The sequence below is a fragment of the Mus caroli genome, chromosome 11 (assembly GCF_900094665.2).
Source record: "Mus caroli chromosome 11, CAROLI_EIJ_v1.1, whole genome shotgun sequence".
NCBI lineage: Eukaryota > Metazoa > Chordata > Mammalia > Rodentia > Muridae > Mus > Mus caroli.
The window spans coordinates 52,361,360-52,378,519 of record NC_034580.1 but is presented as its reverse complement, the minus strand read 5'-3'; the positions used below and the strand labels follow the sequence as shown (position 1 = coordinate 52,378,519).

The 17,160-nt window shown below is 43.6% G+C and overlaps 1 protein-coding gene across 3 annotated transcripts; it reads right to left on the bottom strand.

The window, feature by feature from the left end:
• Window positions 1-1,818: 1,818 nt before the first annotated feature.
• Window positions 1,819-17,149, bottom strand: Mfap3 (microfibril associated protein 3). Of its 3 annotated transcripts, XM_029483398.1 has the most exons (4): window positions 17,066-17,131; window positions 14,955-15,046; window positions 7,385-7,817; window positions 1,819-6,158 (listed from the first exon to the last, which is right to left on the bottom strand). In XM_029483398.1, exons 3-4 carry the CDS (start codon window positions 7,656-7,658, stop codon window positions 5,383-5,385), a joined length of 1,050 nt encoding a protein of 349 aa, XP_029339258.1. In that variant the 5' UTR covers window positions 7,659-7,817; window positions 14,955-15,046; window positions 17,066-17,131; the 3' UTR covers window positions 1,819-5,382. The 3 variants fall into 3 exon arrangements, with proteins under 3 accessions (XP_029339258.1, XP_021033430.1, XP_029339259.1); XM_021177771.1 differs by lacking the exon at window positions 14,955-15,046 and having other exon boundaries at window positions 17,066-17,149; XM_029483399.1 differs by lacking the exons at window positions 14,955-15,046; window positions 17,066-17,131 and adding an exon at window positions 16,842-17,050.
• Window positions 17,150-17,160: the final 11 nt, after the last annotated feature.

The window sequence follows — 17,160 nt, the reverse complement described above, 5'->3', positions numbered from 1 at the left end:
AAAAGAGGAAAAAGGAGAAAGCTAGCTTGGCACCACCAATCATGTCTCTGACTCCGTGATCTGCTCAAGTGATCAAGCCCTTGCCTCCATGCCTTCCCCCATGATAGACCGTCCTCACACCAAGACCCCTAGCAACCCTCCCTCCCTTAGGTTGCGTTGCCAGATATTTTGTCACAAGATAGGTAACACACCCTAACCTAGTTATGGCAGCTCGTGGGTACAGCTTCGGGAAATATATTGCTTTCTTGATAAAAAAACAAAAACAAAAACAAAAAAACAGACTCAGCTTTGCCCTCTGACTGTCTGCCCTTCTCTCTACCCTGAATTCATATCTCATGCTAGAGGCAGGAGGGTTGTTCTATTAGCCAGTGATGTTGGCACCCTGCCTGTAAATTGCTGCCACTCACCATCCCTTCAATCACCACAGACTTCCTACTGACAGACTTGAACATTCATTCATTCACCTGTAACCCAGGGTCAGGTGGGATCAAATACCAGGGTGTTAAGAGACCCCGAGAATAGACTGTAACTAATAATAGATATTTTGGAGGGCAAATATCCCATCTTGCTGGCCTTTGGCCCAGACAACTCTAGATATATCTCCAGGAAGACCAAACACCAGGAGCCCATAGAAGTAACCCTCTCCAAAGCATTCCTGTACTGGCTTCCTTCTTCATGTCTTACTTCCCTGCATTTCTACAATCATCTCCAAAATAAACTGATTTCACAAAAATTGTCTCAGAATCTCCTAGAATCCAACTGTGATATCCTGTGACTATGAATGAAAGCCACATGCAAGAATGGAGAAGAGTCTAGAAGCCAAGTCCTCAGTAGCTGGCCTGAGTCCTGGCATCAGCCTTAAATTGCTTGTGCTGGAATTGAGAAACAGTTTGCTCTTGGTAGGCCACCATCCCCAGGTTGCCTCAGCACACAGCCAGGTACAATTCTGAGAAGTGTGAGGAACTTACTTATGGCTGACATGTCTATCATTTGGACATGGCTAACAGCGCTGAGGCAGCCCTTGCACTATATACTGTGCGAGGCAACTCATGTGTCCTTATGCTGCTCCAGTTAATCCTATGCCACCAAGGAGGCATCATTAGCTCATCATCAAGCCTGGCCAGCAAATGCTGACATGTGTGGTGAAATTCCATGCTCAATTTAAATTTGCTCCTCTTTAAAGTTAATTAACGTCAAATTCCACATACCCATCCTTGACTACAGTCAATGGTGGCATTAGGATCACGTACTTTGCCAGAGAAAGTTGGCTGGCTCTACACTGCAGAGCCTGTGGCACTTAAGTAATGGGCTGTATGTTCTACTCTTGCCTTTCTCCTTTTTCAGAACTAACACCACACTTCTCCCAGAGCCAACGCTCCCAGCTGCTGAAGCTCATAAACATGACACACTGGGAACACATGCCAGGCTGCTGACTCTTGGGTGGCTCATGGTACACGCACATCAGGAGAATATTATATTGAAATAATCACACTGCATTCAAATACATTCTTGTTTAGAATCATCAGGATCAAACTTCAGGGGCTGGAGAGATATTAAGAGTACTTGCTGCTTTTGCAGAGGACCTGGATTTGGGTCCCAGTCATCTACATGATGGCTTACAACCATTCATCGCTCCAGTTCCAAAGTAGCAACATTCTCTTCTGACTTCTTTGGGCACCAGGCATGCACTTGGAGCACAGACATACATGTAGGCACTCAGACACACAAAATACATCTGAAAAATGATCAAACTGGATCACATATGATAAGTCCACTCTGTATCTGTATATACTCCATTTAATATACATCATTCAACTCTGAATTTTTAAATGCAAGTTTTATTAAAAATAATTGTTGAGCTACAAGTACTATCAAACAACACTCATTCCCTTTTGTGTGACAGGTCCATAAGCACCCAGAGACTTTCACGAGGCTGAGTGTTGTCGCATTCTGGCCTAGATGAGAAGGCTGTGGTTCTGGAAGGAGGATACATTGGAGTCACGATAGCTGGGGTGGGGATGAAGCCAGCACTGTGCTGAGCGAGGCTCTAGACAGCATGAATGCAGCCTCCTGGGTCAGTCGGGTATCCAGCTTAGTCTGCTGTAAGGTGAAACTACACATAGGATGTTGAAAGCATTGGCCCACAGGCTCCTGCGGTTGGGTAACTGAAGAGGAAGTGGCACGCAGATGGGGATTTGACCTTTAGCATGTGGAAGAGAGGCAAAGTAGCAGTGGGGGCTTTCTCACAATTGTCCCAGAGTCAGCAGTTCTTACCATGTTTATATCAATGTGTAGTGGACAGGAAACAGACAAGCTCACTGGGCTTGACTCAAGAAGGAAGCCTAAATTTAAGGCAGGCATAGTGACATACACTTGTAACCTTAGCATTTGTGAGGCAGAAGCAAGAGGATTGCTCTAAGCTCAAGGCTAGCCTAGGCTACATACTGAAACAAAGGCAGATGAAGGCTGGCATGGCAGTGCAGTGCATGCATGATTCTAGTGTCCAGGAGATTGAGACTGGTGGATAAAATGCTTGAAGCCAGGTTGGACAGTAAGGCAAGTCCTGCTTTAAAAAAAAAACATTTAAGCCATATTAGACATGGCTTTGAGGACTGGGGTTACCAAACTGTTCTAAACACAACAGGGCATCCACTTAAGAGTGCACGTGTGGAAGGAGTATATGAAGGTGCTGAAATGGCAACTTTTGGTAGATCTATTTTATGAAGCCACTATTTAATTCTGTAAGGACATTGAAGTTCATTAAATGATGATACAGAATTCACAATATGGCAACAGACCTATTTTAGACGCATTTTGCTGCTCAAAGGCATTTAAAACAAAACAAAACTAATCTATAAAATTCAGCCAGACAGAAAGATAATGACACCAGCTGGTAACAGACTTTCAGACTATGGTTTTAAGTTCCTAAAGTAAAAAAGGTTTATAAACAGATGAGATTGTTAAATCCGTTTGGTTTGATTAGACATAGAAAATATTAACAGTTGTCCTCTTCACTTTGAAAAGTAGCGTTTACAGGTTTGCCACTCCTCCTGAGTTTGACCCTTCCCTATTTTAACAGAACTTGGAAGGCTCAAAGCAGGGCAGATGCATTGGCCACTGGTTAGGATACCACTGGATCAAGTCCAGGCTTAGTGCATGCAGGAAAACTGACCCCTACCCTCAAATAGGTGCTTATTGGTTAGCTTTTTGAGACAGGATCTTGTTAGATATCTCAGGCTGGCTTAGCACGTGCAATCCTTCTGTCTCTGCCTCCCAGGTGCTGGGATTACAGCTGTGCTCCACCACATCGAGTGTCTGCTCTATTTCCTGTGACGACTGACCTAGGCTATGGTGGAGTGGCCTATATAAATTCTGTAAGCTTACCCAACTGTTTTGATATTTTCCATTTTTTGCAAAGTATCATTTTCTGAAACTCTGGTCATTCAATATGTCTACCTTAAAGTTCAAGACAATAATGTCCCTTCTAGGAACACGTGGGGGTAAAACCAGTATTTAAGGCAACAGGCTTCATTGTAAGAAGTGACCCCAACCTTGCTTTATTAGGCAAAGGACTGCAGATATGAGGGAAATTCAGGAGATTGACCTCCACTGAAGAGATTTTTAAAAATTTACTATGTCCAGAGAACAGTAGGAAGGGAAATCATGTTCTGTAACTTAGGATATGTGTAAGAGCCCTTATTCTACAGCCAAATATAGGAAAACAGCTTTCCTTAAAGAAACTCATATCTCTGAGCCAAGGCAAGCTTTTGGTTGAATGATTGGTAGCTTTTGTTTGGCCCTGGAGGTTTCCATGGAAACAGCCTGAGAGACAGAAAAGGCAGTATTACCATATTATCCATATGCTACTTGATAAAAGTGCACACTGATTTGTTCACATTGTCTAGAGTGGAGGTGTCGTATCTGATGAGCCTGACAAAGGCTTGCACTGAGTTCACTGGTTACAGTTTGAATCTCCTGCTGTCCTCTGTTTGTTTGACACTTTACATTTCCCTCAGGACCTTCAAGCTCAGGCAAATCTCCCACAACCAGAAGCCAAACGCAGTGGAGCATCACAATGAGCTCCACGGCCATGACGTTAAAAATCTATGGCACGAGCTTCCTGCAGCGGAGGAAATGAGTGTGAAGACTATTTACAATCTGTCATATCACTCTCAGCCAGCAGGAAGGGCTGGCCAGCTTCAGTGCTCACTGCACCCGGATGAGGTGAGCTGCACCACCCCTTATCATTTCCCCCCTTAGGTCTGGATTGCCCGTTTTAATATCATAATGCACTGAGCACAGTGCTCTCATCCGATTTCAGGTAGGAGCTTCGAGAAAGGCTACAAAAGAGCCCTCACTCAAAAGGATGCATCTGAAGAACCAAAACGCTAACACTGAGTCTCAACAGGACAAGAAGAGGCGAATCACCTTTAGCACCAGGTTGAAGGACACGGGGCACTGAAGCGGATTCTGCAGTTCGAGACCTACACAGAGCCCACCTGGGAATTTAGTACTCTAAAAAGAGAAAGCCTGAGACATTATTAAAAAGTATCAAAACTGATGAATTTCCAGAGAGGTGACTTGACACAGTTCTTGTTCACAAAACACCAATAACATTTTCCCCTGGGAACATCAAGGCCAGCCTCAATGGACTAAAGGTCGTGGTAAGCTAAAAAGACAGGATGTACTCCCAAGAAGAATACATACACTTCTCATGGAGAGAGTGGTTTTCTCCTCCTCTTTTTTTTTGAGACAAGGTTTCTCTGTGTAGCTCTGGCTCTCCTGGATTTGCGCCTGGAACTCAGGGATCTGCCCATCTCTGTTTCCATAGTGCTGGAATTAAAGATGTGTGCTGCCACACCCAGTGAGAGTGATTTTTACTTTCTAGATCTGTGTAACTAATGGTGCCTCACTTAAAGTCTGCACCAGCACATGCTCACTCCCCAGGGCAGAGCATCTCCATGTCTGGCACTGGTGTAGACAATTAGAGTGCAGATAAGGTCTCAAAGGATGGACCAAAGGTCTAGTGAAAGGCTGACTTAGAGGTGCAGTAGGTAAGAAGTTTTGGTTGAAGTCCCAACTCAAGGAGAACAAATCACTGATTCCACTGATGGGGAAACTCAGGCTTCAATGTGTCACACATGAGCCAAAGAAAAACTGTGACCAGAAGTCTTACTCAGGCCCAGGCACCTTTCAATCTTAACACACATCACTCCAGCAACCTTAACGAAAATGACCAAATATCAGAAAAATGCTGCCCTTTCACAATGACTTTGGCAATTCATGCTGTGGTGTGTTTAAGGTTAAAGGGAAGACCCTGGTCATTTATGTTATATTCTCATAGCAGGCTCTTTTCCTGAGCACTGGGCAAGCTGTCAGTTGTCATATGCTCACTCTGTGGTGAATGCTGCCCTCTGCAGATGCAGGGTCACTGGGTGGGCTGAAATGACTACTGTCTTGAGAATCTGTCCCAATGCTTTTGGTCTCTGACTGAGGGTGGACAGACACCTGTACTGCTATCTCCTGCCCTTGCTCACTTAGAGAACCATCATCTGAATCTCCACCAGGAGAGTTGCTTCGGCCGAGCTCTGGGTTAATCACATAGATGCCACTTTGAGCGTCCAAAGCAGGTCTCTCTTTAATTCTCTCTCCCATGTCATCAGGGTCATCCACTCGAACAGCTTCAAACATTTCCTCAACAAAGGCCCGGCAGTTCAGAATAAGGGGCGGGAGAGGGACACTTCTGGCCAGTTCCTCAATATATCGGGCAAACTCCATGGTCTTAAACTGTGTGACCTTGGCAAGCTCGAGGGTTTTGGCTGAGGTGATGATGGGGATACGCTTTGCAATCTCAAAGGCCTTCTGGAGTTTCTCAGCCCCCTCAGTCCTGAAGAACTCATTGATGGCCTTCTCAGTCTTGCGGAGATGGGTGCTCATCAGGCACAGCCGAGTGACATTCAGGATGAGTGTGATTGTGAAGGCGATCAGGCAGACAACCATATAGTAGACACTCATGTCTCCAGAGGTGAAGATCACCCGGAGGGTGACGGAGTAGGAGGCACGAGTTGGAGAGGTGATGATACATGTATAGAGCCCACGGTCATCAAAGGCTACGCTGGTGATATTTAGGAAGTTATCAGAAACCAACCATTTTCCACCTAATAAATCCAACAGAAATGAAGAAAAAAATTACAGAAAAGACCTTATTTGCCTTTTCATAAAATTACTGTAGCTTGTCTGTTAGTCCTACTGTTTAACTCTTGTTAAAAAAAGAGAAAGGAGGAAGGAAAGAAGGCAGGCAGACAGACTGTGACGTCCCACTACGATTCTATACGCATAAAACAAGCAATGGAAACGGATCTTCTGACCTTCCTAAGGCCAGCATTTCTTTCTCACTGCCAGACACCAGATCCAAAAGACCAATCTTTCAAAGACATGGTCATCCATGTGAGTCTACACCATGTTGCTACCTATACATTTTTATACATGAAAAGAACATGTCTCAGAAGTATAAAGACATGTTTATTTGTGGGGTGATGGGCTATACACTTTTATTGAAATGTTGCTTACTTTTTATCATGAGCTTATATGACAAGGTACAAAAATTATGTTTTTAAATACATCTAGGATGGGCCAGAGCTAGTTCAGTGGGTAAGGCACACCTCACCAAGCCTGGTAACCTGCAGCTACTGAGCCGAGCAGCAACACGCTTTCAGTGCTCTCTGCTTCTTGATTACAGATGTAGTATGTCTAAGCTGTTCTCAACGACTGCCACTGCTTCCCCTGAAATGACCGACTGTAGCCTGGAACTGTGAGCTAAAACCCTTTCTTCCTAAGCTCCTTTTGTCAGGGTATTTTATTATAGCAACTGGAAAAGAGACTAAGATCTTTTTGTGTGTGATGTTGGCGATCTAACCCATATTTGCCAGGAGAGGACTTAGCACTGAGACATGCTCCACCAGTTAGTGCATGGGTATGAGAAGGGAAGAGCACCTGTCTCTTCTGCTTTAACTTAAATGAAGAATGAATCCCCTCTATGTTTTAATAGGTAATGCTGCCTATCTGGATAACAGTATTTCCCGAAAGTTTGGCTTTTCTTTGATAACGACCCTTTTATAAAACAAAATAATTATAATCATTATTATATTACTTTGTTCTTTTTGATATGTATAATGCTTTAGAACTTAACCCCTATCCACTACCCCCACACTGGGGATAACACCCAGGGCCTTGTGCATTCTAGAAAAGTGCTCAACACTGCTGTATCCCTAACCCCTTTGGAGCTAGTCTCCTTGATATTTTGTCTTGGAGAATTCTTGCTCAGTATGTCATAACCCCCAAGAGCAGGGTTGAGTCACCTGCTGATCACACCTTACAGGATTACCTCTGCTATGCAGCTGCTGTCCTTTTGAGTTGTACCAGTGGACTTCTCCATACTGATCCACCGTGAGAAGACACTCCAGTGAAACATTTGTTCCCTCTTTGACTATAATGACATCATCACCTGAGTAGGAACCTGCTGAGAGTTCAAAGCTTGGGAGAAATGATGCATTGTAAGAACTTTGATTCGCTCCCAGTGGAGCCACATCTTCCAAACCCAGAGCAGCTGGCACAAGAGTGACCACCAGTAAGATGGACAGGCAGTGATGCAGCTTCATGGGAAAAATCAAAGGCAGTCCTGTTTAGACTTGGAAAACTCAAAACGTGGCTGAGGAGGATCGCAGTGAATGACTTGTTGCTGGGAGAAAAGTTTTCCAAAGAAGTGGTCCAAGGTGTTCTGAGGCTTTCAAAATTAAAAGTTGAATGTGGAGGCCAGCCTAAAAGAAAGCCACATAGTGTTTACCCAACTGAGACTCATCATGGGATAAAACTACATGCCCCAGAAACGAATAGACACAAACCAATTAAACAACGTTGAGCCAGGCATCAGCAGTCTTAGATTGTAGCTAAACCTTGCTGCCAGCACCCCCACTGTGGCAAGCAGCTTTCCCTGGACTTCCACTTTCTTATCTGCCCACTGAGGAGGATGAGAGACTCTCTAAGGATGCTTCTGGTTCGGAACACAAGTGATTCCATTTCACTTAGAAAATTCTATGCAACAGGGAGTCAATGAGAGCTGGAATATAGTTTAATCTTTTATTTCAACCTGCACTACCATCATATGCTAGACCAGTATGTAAAGCAACTGATATGTCTTCCTCATTACCACAGAGATCAAAATCTGTATAATTCAACTACATATGCAGATCAAACAAATAATTCGGGAAAATCTGAGGTAAAATCTGGCCATGTTGGGAAAAAAAATACTATGTGACCTACATAAGAGAGATACTAACTTCTGAGGCTATACAATCTCCCTTTCAGAATGCTATGCAAAAAAACCAAAACAACCCACCAGCCCCAAATCCATAGCATCTTCTTTACAATTAAGAGACAAAAGAGTATATTAATAGTGTGTACAGAAATCTATTTCTAGATTGAAGTCTAACAAAATTGACATCTTAAGTGTGCAGTTGGTAGACGCATAAATACACAATTACAAGGACTGACTATTAGACAGATTTGGAAGAATAAAAAGCAAAGTAAAAGTCTAGTCTGAGTTCAGGTGTTTAGGATTTTCTTCTTGCTAATTTGATTCCTCACTTTAAACCACCAATTCACAAGGAGAATGTCAATCCATATTTGTATAAATATGTGGCGAAGCTCTGTTTTATTTCTTCTCAAAGTTCAAGGTAGTTAGCTTTGAGAATGACATTTATCTTCTTTTATACTCACAGGAAGGCTGCTTGGTCATAGAACATAAAAAACAATGGGTCATTGTATTTTGCCATTAAACCTTCAAAATTTGAATTACAAGTTTTAAAATGTCATTTAATTTTCATTAAGCTCTTTCTTAAAGGATTGGATGAATAACGACAATAAAAAAATCCCAATCTTTAAATTTAAGGATAGACTATTTAGAACAAAACAAAAACTTCAGACTTTGGCGTTACAGAATATATGAAACATGTGTTTACTCTCATTTCCTCATAAAAACCTACTAAGATGACATTGAAGGAAACAGCCTTGGGCATTTAATAAACAATTTAGCTTACTTTATAAACTTCACAGTGATGACTTATTAGGATTATGCCAGAAGTTAATGGGAACCAACAGGTACCAACAATGAAGCACTCATGAGGACCAGAAGCCAGGCTCTGTGCTAGTATAAGCGTCAAGTTCTTGGTCACTGAGGATGAACAATATCTCATAGACATGACTTTGTCTTCCTCCTAGACTAGCAGTTCTCATGGTGAGCATCCAAGCTTTCCCTGGGACTTCGACAGGGAGTTCCGCATGTTCATCTGAATCAAACTGTGAATCGTCATTCATTCCCACTGCCATGCTCTTTACTGTCCGCTATGGCAAAAACCTTTAAATCCACTCACTTTCTTTTCGTATTTTTCTTTAAAAGAGACTTGTACATCACTTCTGTGGGTAAAATCACCTGTATGGCCAAGTACAAAAATGACTCACTTCAGTTACTGTCACCTGCTTCAAGCTCAGAGCTGTATTCCCACTATCTTTGTAGCCTTGTGGTGTGAGGCCTGCTGACTCAGCAGTCCTCGTTAAGCCAGTCATTGCTGAGTGTTGTGTGTCAGAGGAAGGTCTGTTCCCATGCTATCCTGCAGCCCATTTCACAAGTGAGCCATGTCGCTTGAACTACTCTATTCTTTGACCTCTTCTATTCTTGTTATTGGACAAGTATCTCTCTTACTTATCCCAGTCATTACAATCCCCTGAGTCCATCTCTGATTTCATGTCAGAACCAAGAATCCAACTCAGTTTCTCTCCCTCCAGAATCAGGATCCAGCGTTCTCTGACTCTGAGTCTGGCTGTGAGATATACCCACAACAACTGTGGCTCTTTCCTGTACCTCCTGACCAGTGAGCCCCTGCTTATTCCTTGTGCCTTGGCCTCCAACCTGAGCAGTTCCATTCTTTTTTTTTTTTTTTTTAGGTTTTTCGAGACAGGGTTTCTCTGTATAGCCCTGGCTGTCCTGGCACTCACTTTGTAGACCAGGCTGGCCTTGAACTCAGAAATCCGCCTGCCTCTGCCTCCCGAGTGCTGGGATTAAAGGCGTGTGCCACCACGCCCGGCTGAGCAGTTCCATTCTTGATCTGTTCATCCCTTGGATCTACTGCACTATTTACTTTCTGGGGGAGGCTTTCTACAGTGTGTACTGCTCTACATTTTGAGTCTTCCTGCATTTCTGCCTGGGGTAGCATCAATGTATATCCTTTGACAGGTTGGCACCTTGTATATGCTCATTAGAAACCTGAAGAGATGAGAATGTGGCTCTCTACACTGAAACTCTGGAAGGAGGTGTCAGGATAGGAGGTAAAGCAGAATTGGTACAGACTAGAGCTGTGGAGAGCTACTTGATATGGCTTTTGTTTTCTCTATAAACATGGTGGGTGTCCATCTCAGAGCCTGAAGCAGGTGGCAGTACTTCTGGAGCAACACTGTGTTAGTGTTTTTATTCTCAAGTGTACAAGCACTCTTTTGACAGACTTGCAACCCTCTCATTACCAGGTATTAAAGGGAAAAGGTCGAGTCACCCCCCGCCCCCCAAATCACCAAAATTCAGGAATTCAAACTCATCTAAGTATTATCATTGTCTAGAGAGCTTTTAAAAATACAGATCTAGGGGTTGGAGATATGGCTCAGTGGTTAAGAGCACTAACTGCTCTTCCAGAGGTTCTGAGTTCAGTTCCCAGCAACCACATGGTGGCTCACAACCATCTGTAATGGGATGTCATGCCCTCTCTGGTGTGTCTGAAGACAGTGACAGTATACTCATATATATATAACATAAACAAATCTTTAAACAAACAAACAAACAAACAAACAACAGATCTGATGTGGGCTTAGATTAGCATCCTGGGTAATTCTGAGGCAAGGGTCCCTGAGCTGACATTTGGCAGCACCAACATAGTTCCTCTTCTCTCTGACAGTCCTGCTAATGGTGCTCTAGACTGCTGGAATACTTCCTACTACAGAGCTGACCTGTCACATTCCATTCTGGTCCTGGCTTCCTCTGTACTGGTACAACTGAATGCCTGCAATCTGATAAAGCCAGGGTGGCAGAGGTTCAGAGTGCAGACTTGACTGAGCCTGCTTCCTGGATTCTAACCAGCCCTGTAGTTTTTACTAAGGACTATTCTTACAGGAAGTGGCACCTAGAGATAATCCATGTAAACCAGTCTTGCAACAGCACTCACTACATGCACTCTAGTTATTATTGCTGATGGTTCTTTAGAATGGTTCTTACATGTACACCATTGACAGTTAGACCACTAAGCACTTTAACTCAGAACACCATAAACTATGTAAAATTCTGGGGTGGGGAGGCACCATTGCAATTTCAATTTTTAATTCAAAACATCACTTTTCTTAGTCTAAACACAAATCACTATTTTTGAGTAACATCAATCAAAATGTCAAATCACCTGTGCCCTGCATTTGTGGCAGACAAGCTTCCTTATAATCCACTTATCCCTTTTCAAGCCCTGCCTCTGCTTGGGTTAATCTCCTGGTTAAGTAAGCTAACAAAACCTTTGTTTTAGAATGGATTTAGGATGGAGATAGTTATAGTTTAGGGCCATTTGAGAAGAGTGAGCATCCAGGGTGTTGAGACAGTTTGGTTCAGCCTAGCTGCAACGGAAAGCTAAGAGACAGGACAAGAGGGATGGAGAGAAGAGAGCGCCATGAGAAGATGGAAGAGGTGGTGGAGAAAGAGGCTCACACATGCTGCTTTGGCTCTTATAGAACTCACGTTTTTGGTACCAATGACTTTTTTTTTTTCCTTAAAGAAATAAACATCTTTACTTGTTTGTATGTTAGTTTGCTTTCTTTAAGACAGGGTTTCTCTGTGTAGCCCTGGCTGTCCTGGAACTCACTCTGTAGAGCAGGCTGGCCTCGAACTCAGATATCCACCTGCCTCTGTTTCCAGAGTGCTGGAATTAAAGGCATAGGCCACTGGCACCACCTCCTGGCTCTTTATTTGGTTTTATTCACAATTAAAACCACAAATCACTAAAGCTCATCTTGCAAACAAGGAAGCAAATGAGGAAAATGGTCAGGTTGGAGAAAGAAGATTAATAAGCCTTGTAAGACTAAGATAACCATAGCTGCAGTCACCAGGTGACCCTTGTTATCACGCGCCTCCAACTATTCCCTTTATACTTTGGCAGTGGTTCTCAACTGGCTGGTTCCTTTCACAGGATGTGCATATCAGATACCCTGCATATCCAAATATTTAGAGTTTATAACAGTGGCAAAATTACAGTTATGAAGTAGCAACAAAAATAGATTTATGGTGGTGGTGGGGGTCACCACAACATGCAGAACTGTATTAAAGGGTCCAAACATTAGGCACTGCTCTATGGGATGTTCTGAGCAAAGTACCCTACGACCCACAACTAGTCTTTGTTCTATATTAACACAGTCACTTGCTCACTAGTGGTTCACAAACACCTTCATAACAGGGTCTAGAGAAACACCACAGTCACCCTGAAGATGATCCCATGTCAAAGAGAGCACAGCAGCCTGACCTGACTTCATAACAACAGCCCTGAGTGTCCACTCAGCACCAGTCAGTTTAGACCCATCACAGGCGTAAGACCACAAAGGCCTTCCGGTATCAGCCATGAAATAGAACCCAACTGCAGGTAACAGATGTTGAGCGGTTGAAGACAACAGTGACAAAAGTCCGAGGTGACAGCGGGAGAGTGAGGACTCAGATCCCTCATATGGGTTCAGGTGTATTCCTCATATGAAACCTTAAGTTAGCGTTAGTGGTCTCTGCTACCTGCAACTTAGACTTAACGTGACCATTCCCTTTCCCAAAGCAGTGATGATGGAGGTCAGCAACTGCCACCGCTCAACTCAAAGACTGACTTTACATCATCAGTTAAACCTGGAACCTATCCTACGGAAGGGGAAGCAGCCAGTGTTGCTGCTGCTGCTCAGGTGAGTCAGACCGTCCGCCACGCACAGAAATTTACAAACTAGTTTAGAAGCTGGGGGCAGAAAGAGCTAAGCACATACACACAAGATGGCAGGAGCAGTGCTGGAGGGAGGTGCAGCTGTGCTGTGAATTCAAGAAAACGGGGATTCATGAATGTTAGGGGTGTGACCCACTTTTAAATTTGGCACTTCCAATACCATGCCTGTTATTGTCAGTGTAGCAGCTGACTTGTTAGGATCATGAATAAGCAGAAAAGTAGATGGTTTTACCCCAGAAAACCATTCTGAATACTGACTATTATTTTAAAAGTCAGGAAGAGAAGAGCCTTTGCTGCCATCCCTAGCAGACTGCTTGGCTGCTGTTCCTGCCAACTTTTGAGTGAAGAAATATTTCCATTTGGCTCCAATTCTCAACAGAAGCAAATAAGGAAGCAATATGGCTGCCTTCCGTTCCCGTGGCACAGCATTTAGTTGGCTGTGGAAGCTGCCGTTTGCAGAAATCATTCTGGTTAAAGTCAAGGGGGAGGACACTGGCGCGCAGATGGCAATGTTTTTCACTCCAATTACAGCAGGATACTAATGTCTTATTCCCAGCATTAACTGCTCCTTGTTGTATTTACAGTGCCTCCGCTCTGCTCTGCCTTTAGTCACACTTGCAAACTGGAGGTTCCCATACAAACTGCCACACAGTTGACAAAGTGGCATTCCGAGGTGGCAAGGAAGAAAGCAAATGGAGAACAGCTTGCGTGTCCCCACCATCCACTGCAAAGAGGAAACACAAGTTGTGCGACTTGCCGCTAGTGTTGCCATGGGGATCTGTGATATTGCAAAGTTAGTTCTAGGTCCAAAGAGACGGTCCAGGGGGTAAAGCCACTGCTGAACAAGCCTGGAAACCCGAGTTCCATCGTGGGATCCACATAAAGGTAAAAGGGGAGAAGTCAAGAAAACGGGGATTCATGAATGTTAGGGGTGTGACCCTCTTTTAAATTTGGCACTTCCAATACCACGCCTGTCCTCTGACCTCCACACATGCACCATGGCACACATGCTGCCTGTTCCCATACACACGCACTAAATGTACATATTTAAAGTTACTATTATTCAAACAGAGGTCATCATTTTGAAGGCCATTTACTTAGAAGTTTCTAGTCTGTATCTCCAGTCATTTCCTGAAGCCTACCACTCTACCCCCAGACATATGGACAATTTCAGCTCAAATGTCAACATATTTTTTGGCACAACATTGAAGGATACAAAAAACATTTTCTGTATCCTTCAATGGTAGTTTGAACAGGTTTGGCTCCCACAGATTCTTGTGTTTGAGTAGTTGGCCTATAGGGAATGGATCTATTAGGAGGTGTGGCCTTGTCGGAGGAAGTGTGCCACTGGAGGGGTGGGCTTTGAGGTCTCCTATGCTCAAGCCCCACCCAGTGTGGAATTCCAGTCTCCTGTTTAGCTGTAGAACTCTTAGCTCCTCCAGCACCATGTCTGCCCGTATGCTGCCACGCTTCCCGCCATAATGGACTGAATTTCTGAAACTAACCCAGAGCCAATTAAATGTTGTCCTTTATCAAAGTTGCTTTGGTTATGGTGCCTCTTTCCAGAAATAAACTCCTAAGAAACCATCCTTTTTAGAGCTCTGTCTAAATGCCAGTATCATTCTGACTTGTATCCTCTTTTGGCACAGCAGTGACTGGAAGCGGGTGGCAGGATGTCTGAGAAACGGGCTTAGATTCAGGACCTTCCCACCTCATTTTCTTTCCTCTGTAGTCTGAAACTAAGGAAGTTGCCATTGTATCTTTAACTCAGTAGATATAGCCCCTCATGGTAACCCCATACACAGCTTAGAGGGAATCCACTGAAGCCTTCCAGTTTTGTAATGCCAAAATTACAGGATTATGTAATTTAGTGGTCAGAAGAATGGGCTCTGGAGTTACACGTACCTGGTCCTTGTTCTGAGTGAAGCCCAGGCTGGAAAAGCCTTTGTTTTCACATCTACTGAATGGGGTTAGTAACGGTAACAATCCTGGAATGTCTGAAAGCATGGATGTAGGTACATTATAAATACATGCTATTGTCATTATTACACTTTTTTAGATACTTTCCAGTTAGGTCCTACTGTATCTGCCTAGATCACAGTCCTTTTACCCCATCTGGTCACTTATTTAAATCCAATCTAACTGCTTGTGATATATCCAAATACTGTCTTTCAAAGAAAAACAAAATCTATTAGGAGACTTCTTACTATTTAGGAGATAAGCTTAAAACTTCAGATAGCAGTTGTAATGCTCTAGGAGTTCATTATGTAGGAACAGTGCACACGTGCACAAACTGCCTGAAATAGTTTATAATTTGGTATGGTCTTAAGTTGCACCTTTATCATTTGCTCTGATGTGCTCTAGGCCTCTTAGTTTCCATATCTGGATGCTGACTCCATTATTATCCCCTTCTTTGCCTAAAATCATACAATGTTTCCAGTCCGCACACAAAGCTTCAGTTATGTGTGTCTTACTCTCTACTGTCTCTAAACCGTCTTCAACCTCACATTCTGGTTCTAGTTGTTCTTTTTGCTTATCATTTCCTTTCCCCAGCAACAGCTTCCCATGAGAAATTAGAGAAATTGTGTTTTTGAGAAAGGTCTCATGTAGTCCAGGCTGGCCTCGAATTTGCACTCCAAGGTAAACTTGAGCTCCCCTCCTGCCTGTACCTCCATCTGCTAAATGCTGGGATCACAGACCCCTGCCAGCACTTCACCTGGAAAATAATCTTTATAGAAATGTCAGTTATCATTTAGTGACTTACCATTTTAAAGCTATTTTTTTTTTGAGAGTAGTTTTGATTTCTTAAATGGAATGTACTGGCAATAGTAATCTATTTAAACAAAACTCTTCAAAATTCTTGGTAAGTTTAAGTGCAATGGACTCTAAGACCAAAATTTTTCAGAATTGTCACTATAATACTAATGGCAACATGTAAAAGACAAGACAGTTACTAGTGGCCCAAGATACATTCCTATACATTTTTCCTGTACAAAAGAAAACCAGAAGAAATCTATTTTCTGGTTTATTTGTTGGACCAGCCGTTTTTGTTTGAGACAGGATGTGGTTACTTAGCTCTGGCTGGCCTAGAGTTCACGATGTAGCCAAGGCTAGCCTTGAACTTGCAAATCTTCTTCAAAGGAACAGGCTTTTAGTAAGGTCGTAGAGAATATCAGCATACCGAAATGTAAAGAATTACCATTGAAAGTAAAGTCAAACATTTGAAGGGTTTTAGGAATTGGTAGTTACATCTGAACACTGATGTAAAGGATTGAACAGAGGAGGGGAATCTGTTCCCTTTTTTTTTGTGTGTGTGTGTGTGCTCGGGATCAAACCCAGGGTCTTGCACAACAGGCAAACGCACTCCCACTTAGCTATACACCAACACAACACAACAGCGAGACACTCGAAAGCAAGTCTTTAGGGTTTCAGGTGCCCCCCCCCCCCCATATTTTAACACAATTTTGCTTAATGTCTTNTTGGTTAAACTGCCCAGGCACAAATGAAGCGATGCACTGCACATCTGAGCGACCCTAAAATTACAAATCAAAAGCATATCACTCTCCTGCTTAGAAACTATCAATTACTTCCCATCGAGTTCCAAATGTTAAGTCAAACGCCTGGTCACCGACCTCACAAAGACCCAGTGCCCAGGTTCTCCCTCTCCCCCCCTCCCTTTGCTATTTATTCAAAACCTCTACTCCTCCCAAAAGGCAGGCTTCCCCCTTCTCACTTCCTCACTCAGTCCCGTTCCATCACCGCATTTAAAGTTGGACGAAAGCACGTAACTACCCTCTCAGATTCCGTTGTTTTGATGGTGGTGGTCTCCCTTCCCCACCACCTTTGCAGTGAGCTGAGAGCAGGGCCTGCCCTGGATTCCCAGTTGTGTCCCGGGTCGTCGCTGGCCCTCGAGTATTCTGTAAATACCTCATGGCGGAACCCCGACACCCACACCCAGCCTTCACGGAGGGCGGACATCCTGGCATCCCCCATGTCCAGCTTCAAGCATCCTTTACCTCTCAGGAAGCCACCAGAGCAGCGGATTCACTCACTTCTCTGCAGTCAGCGCCTTCCGCCTTAGAGAATGCTTGACCCGGAAGTACTCCTCGAC

Excerpts from the sequence above, each read along its gene's own strand:
- Mfap3 (XM_021177771.1), bottom strand. The coding sequence starts at position 7,658 with ATGAAGCTGCATCACTGCCTGTCCATCTTACTGGTGGTCACTCTTGTG. Across the intron at positions 6,159-7,384 it reads ACAGCAGCTGCATAGCAGAG|GTGGAAAATGGTTGGTTTCT; the intron begins GTAATCCTGTAA and ends TGGATTTATTAG.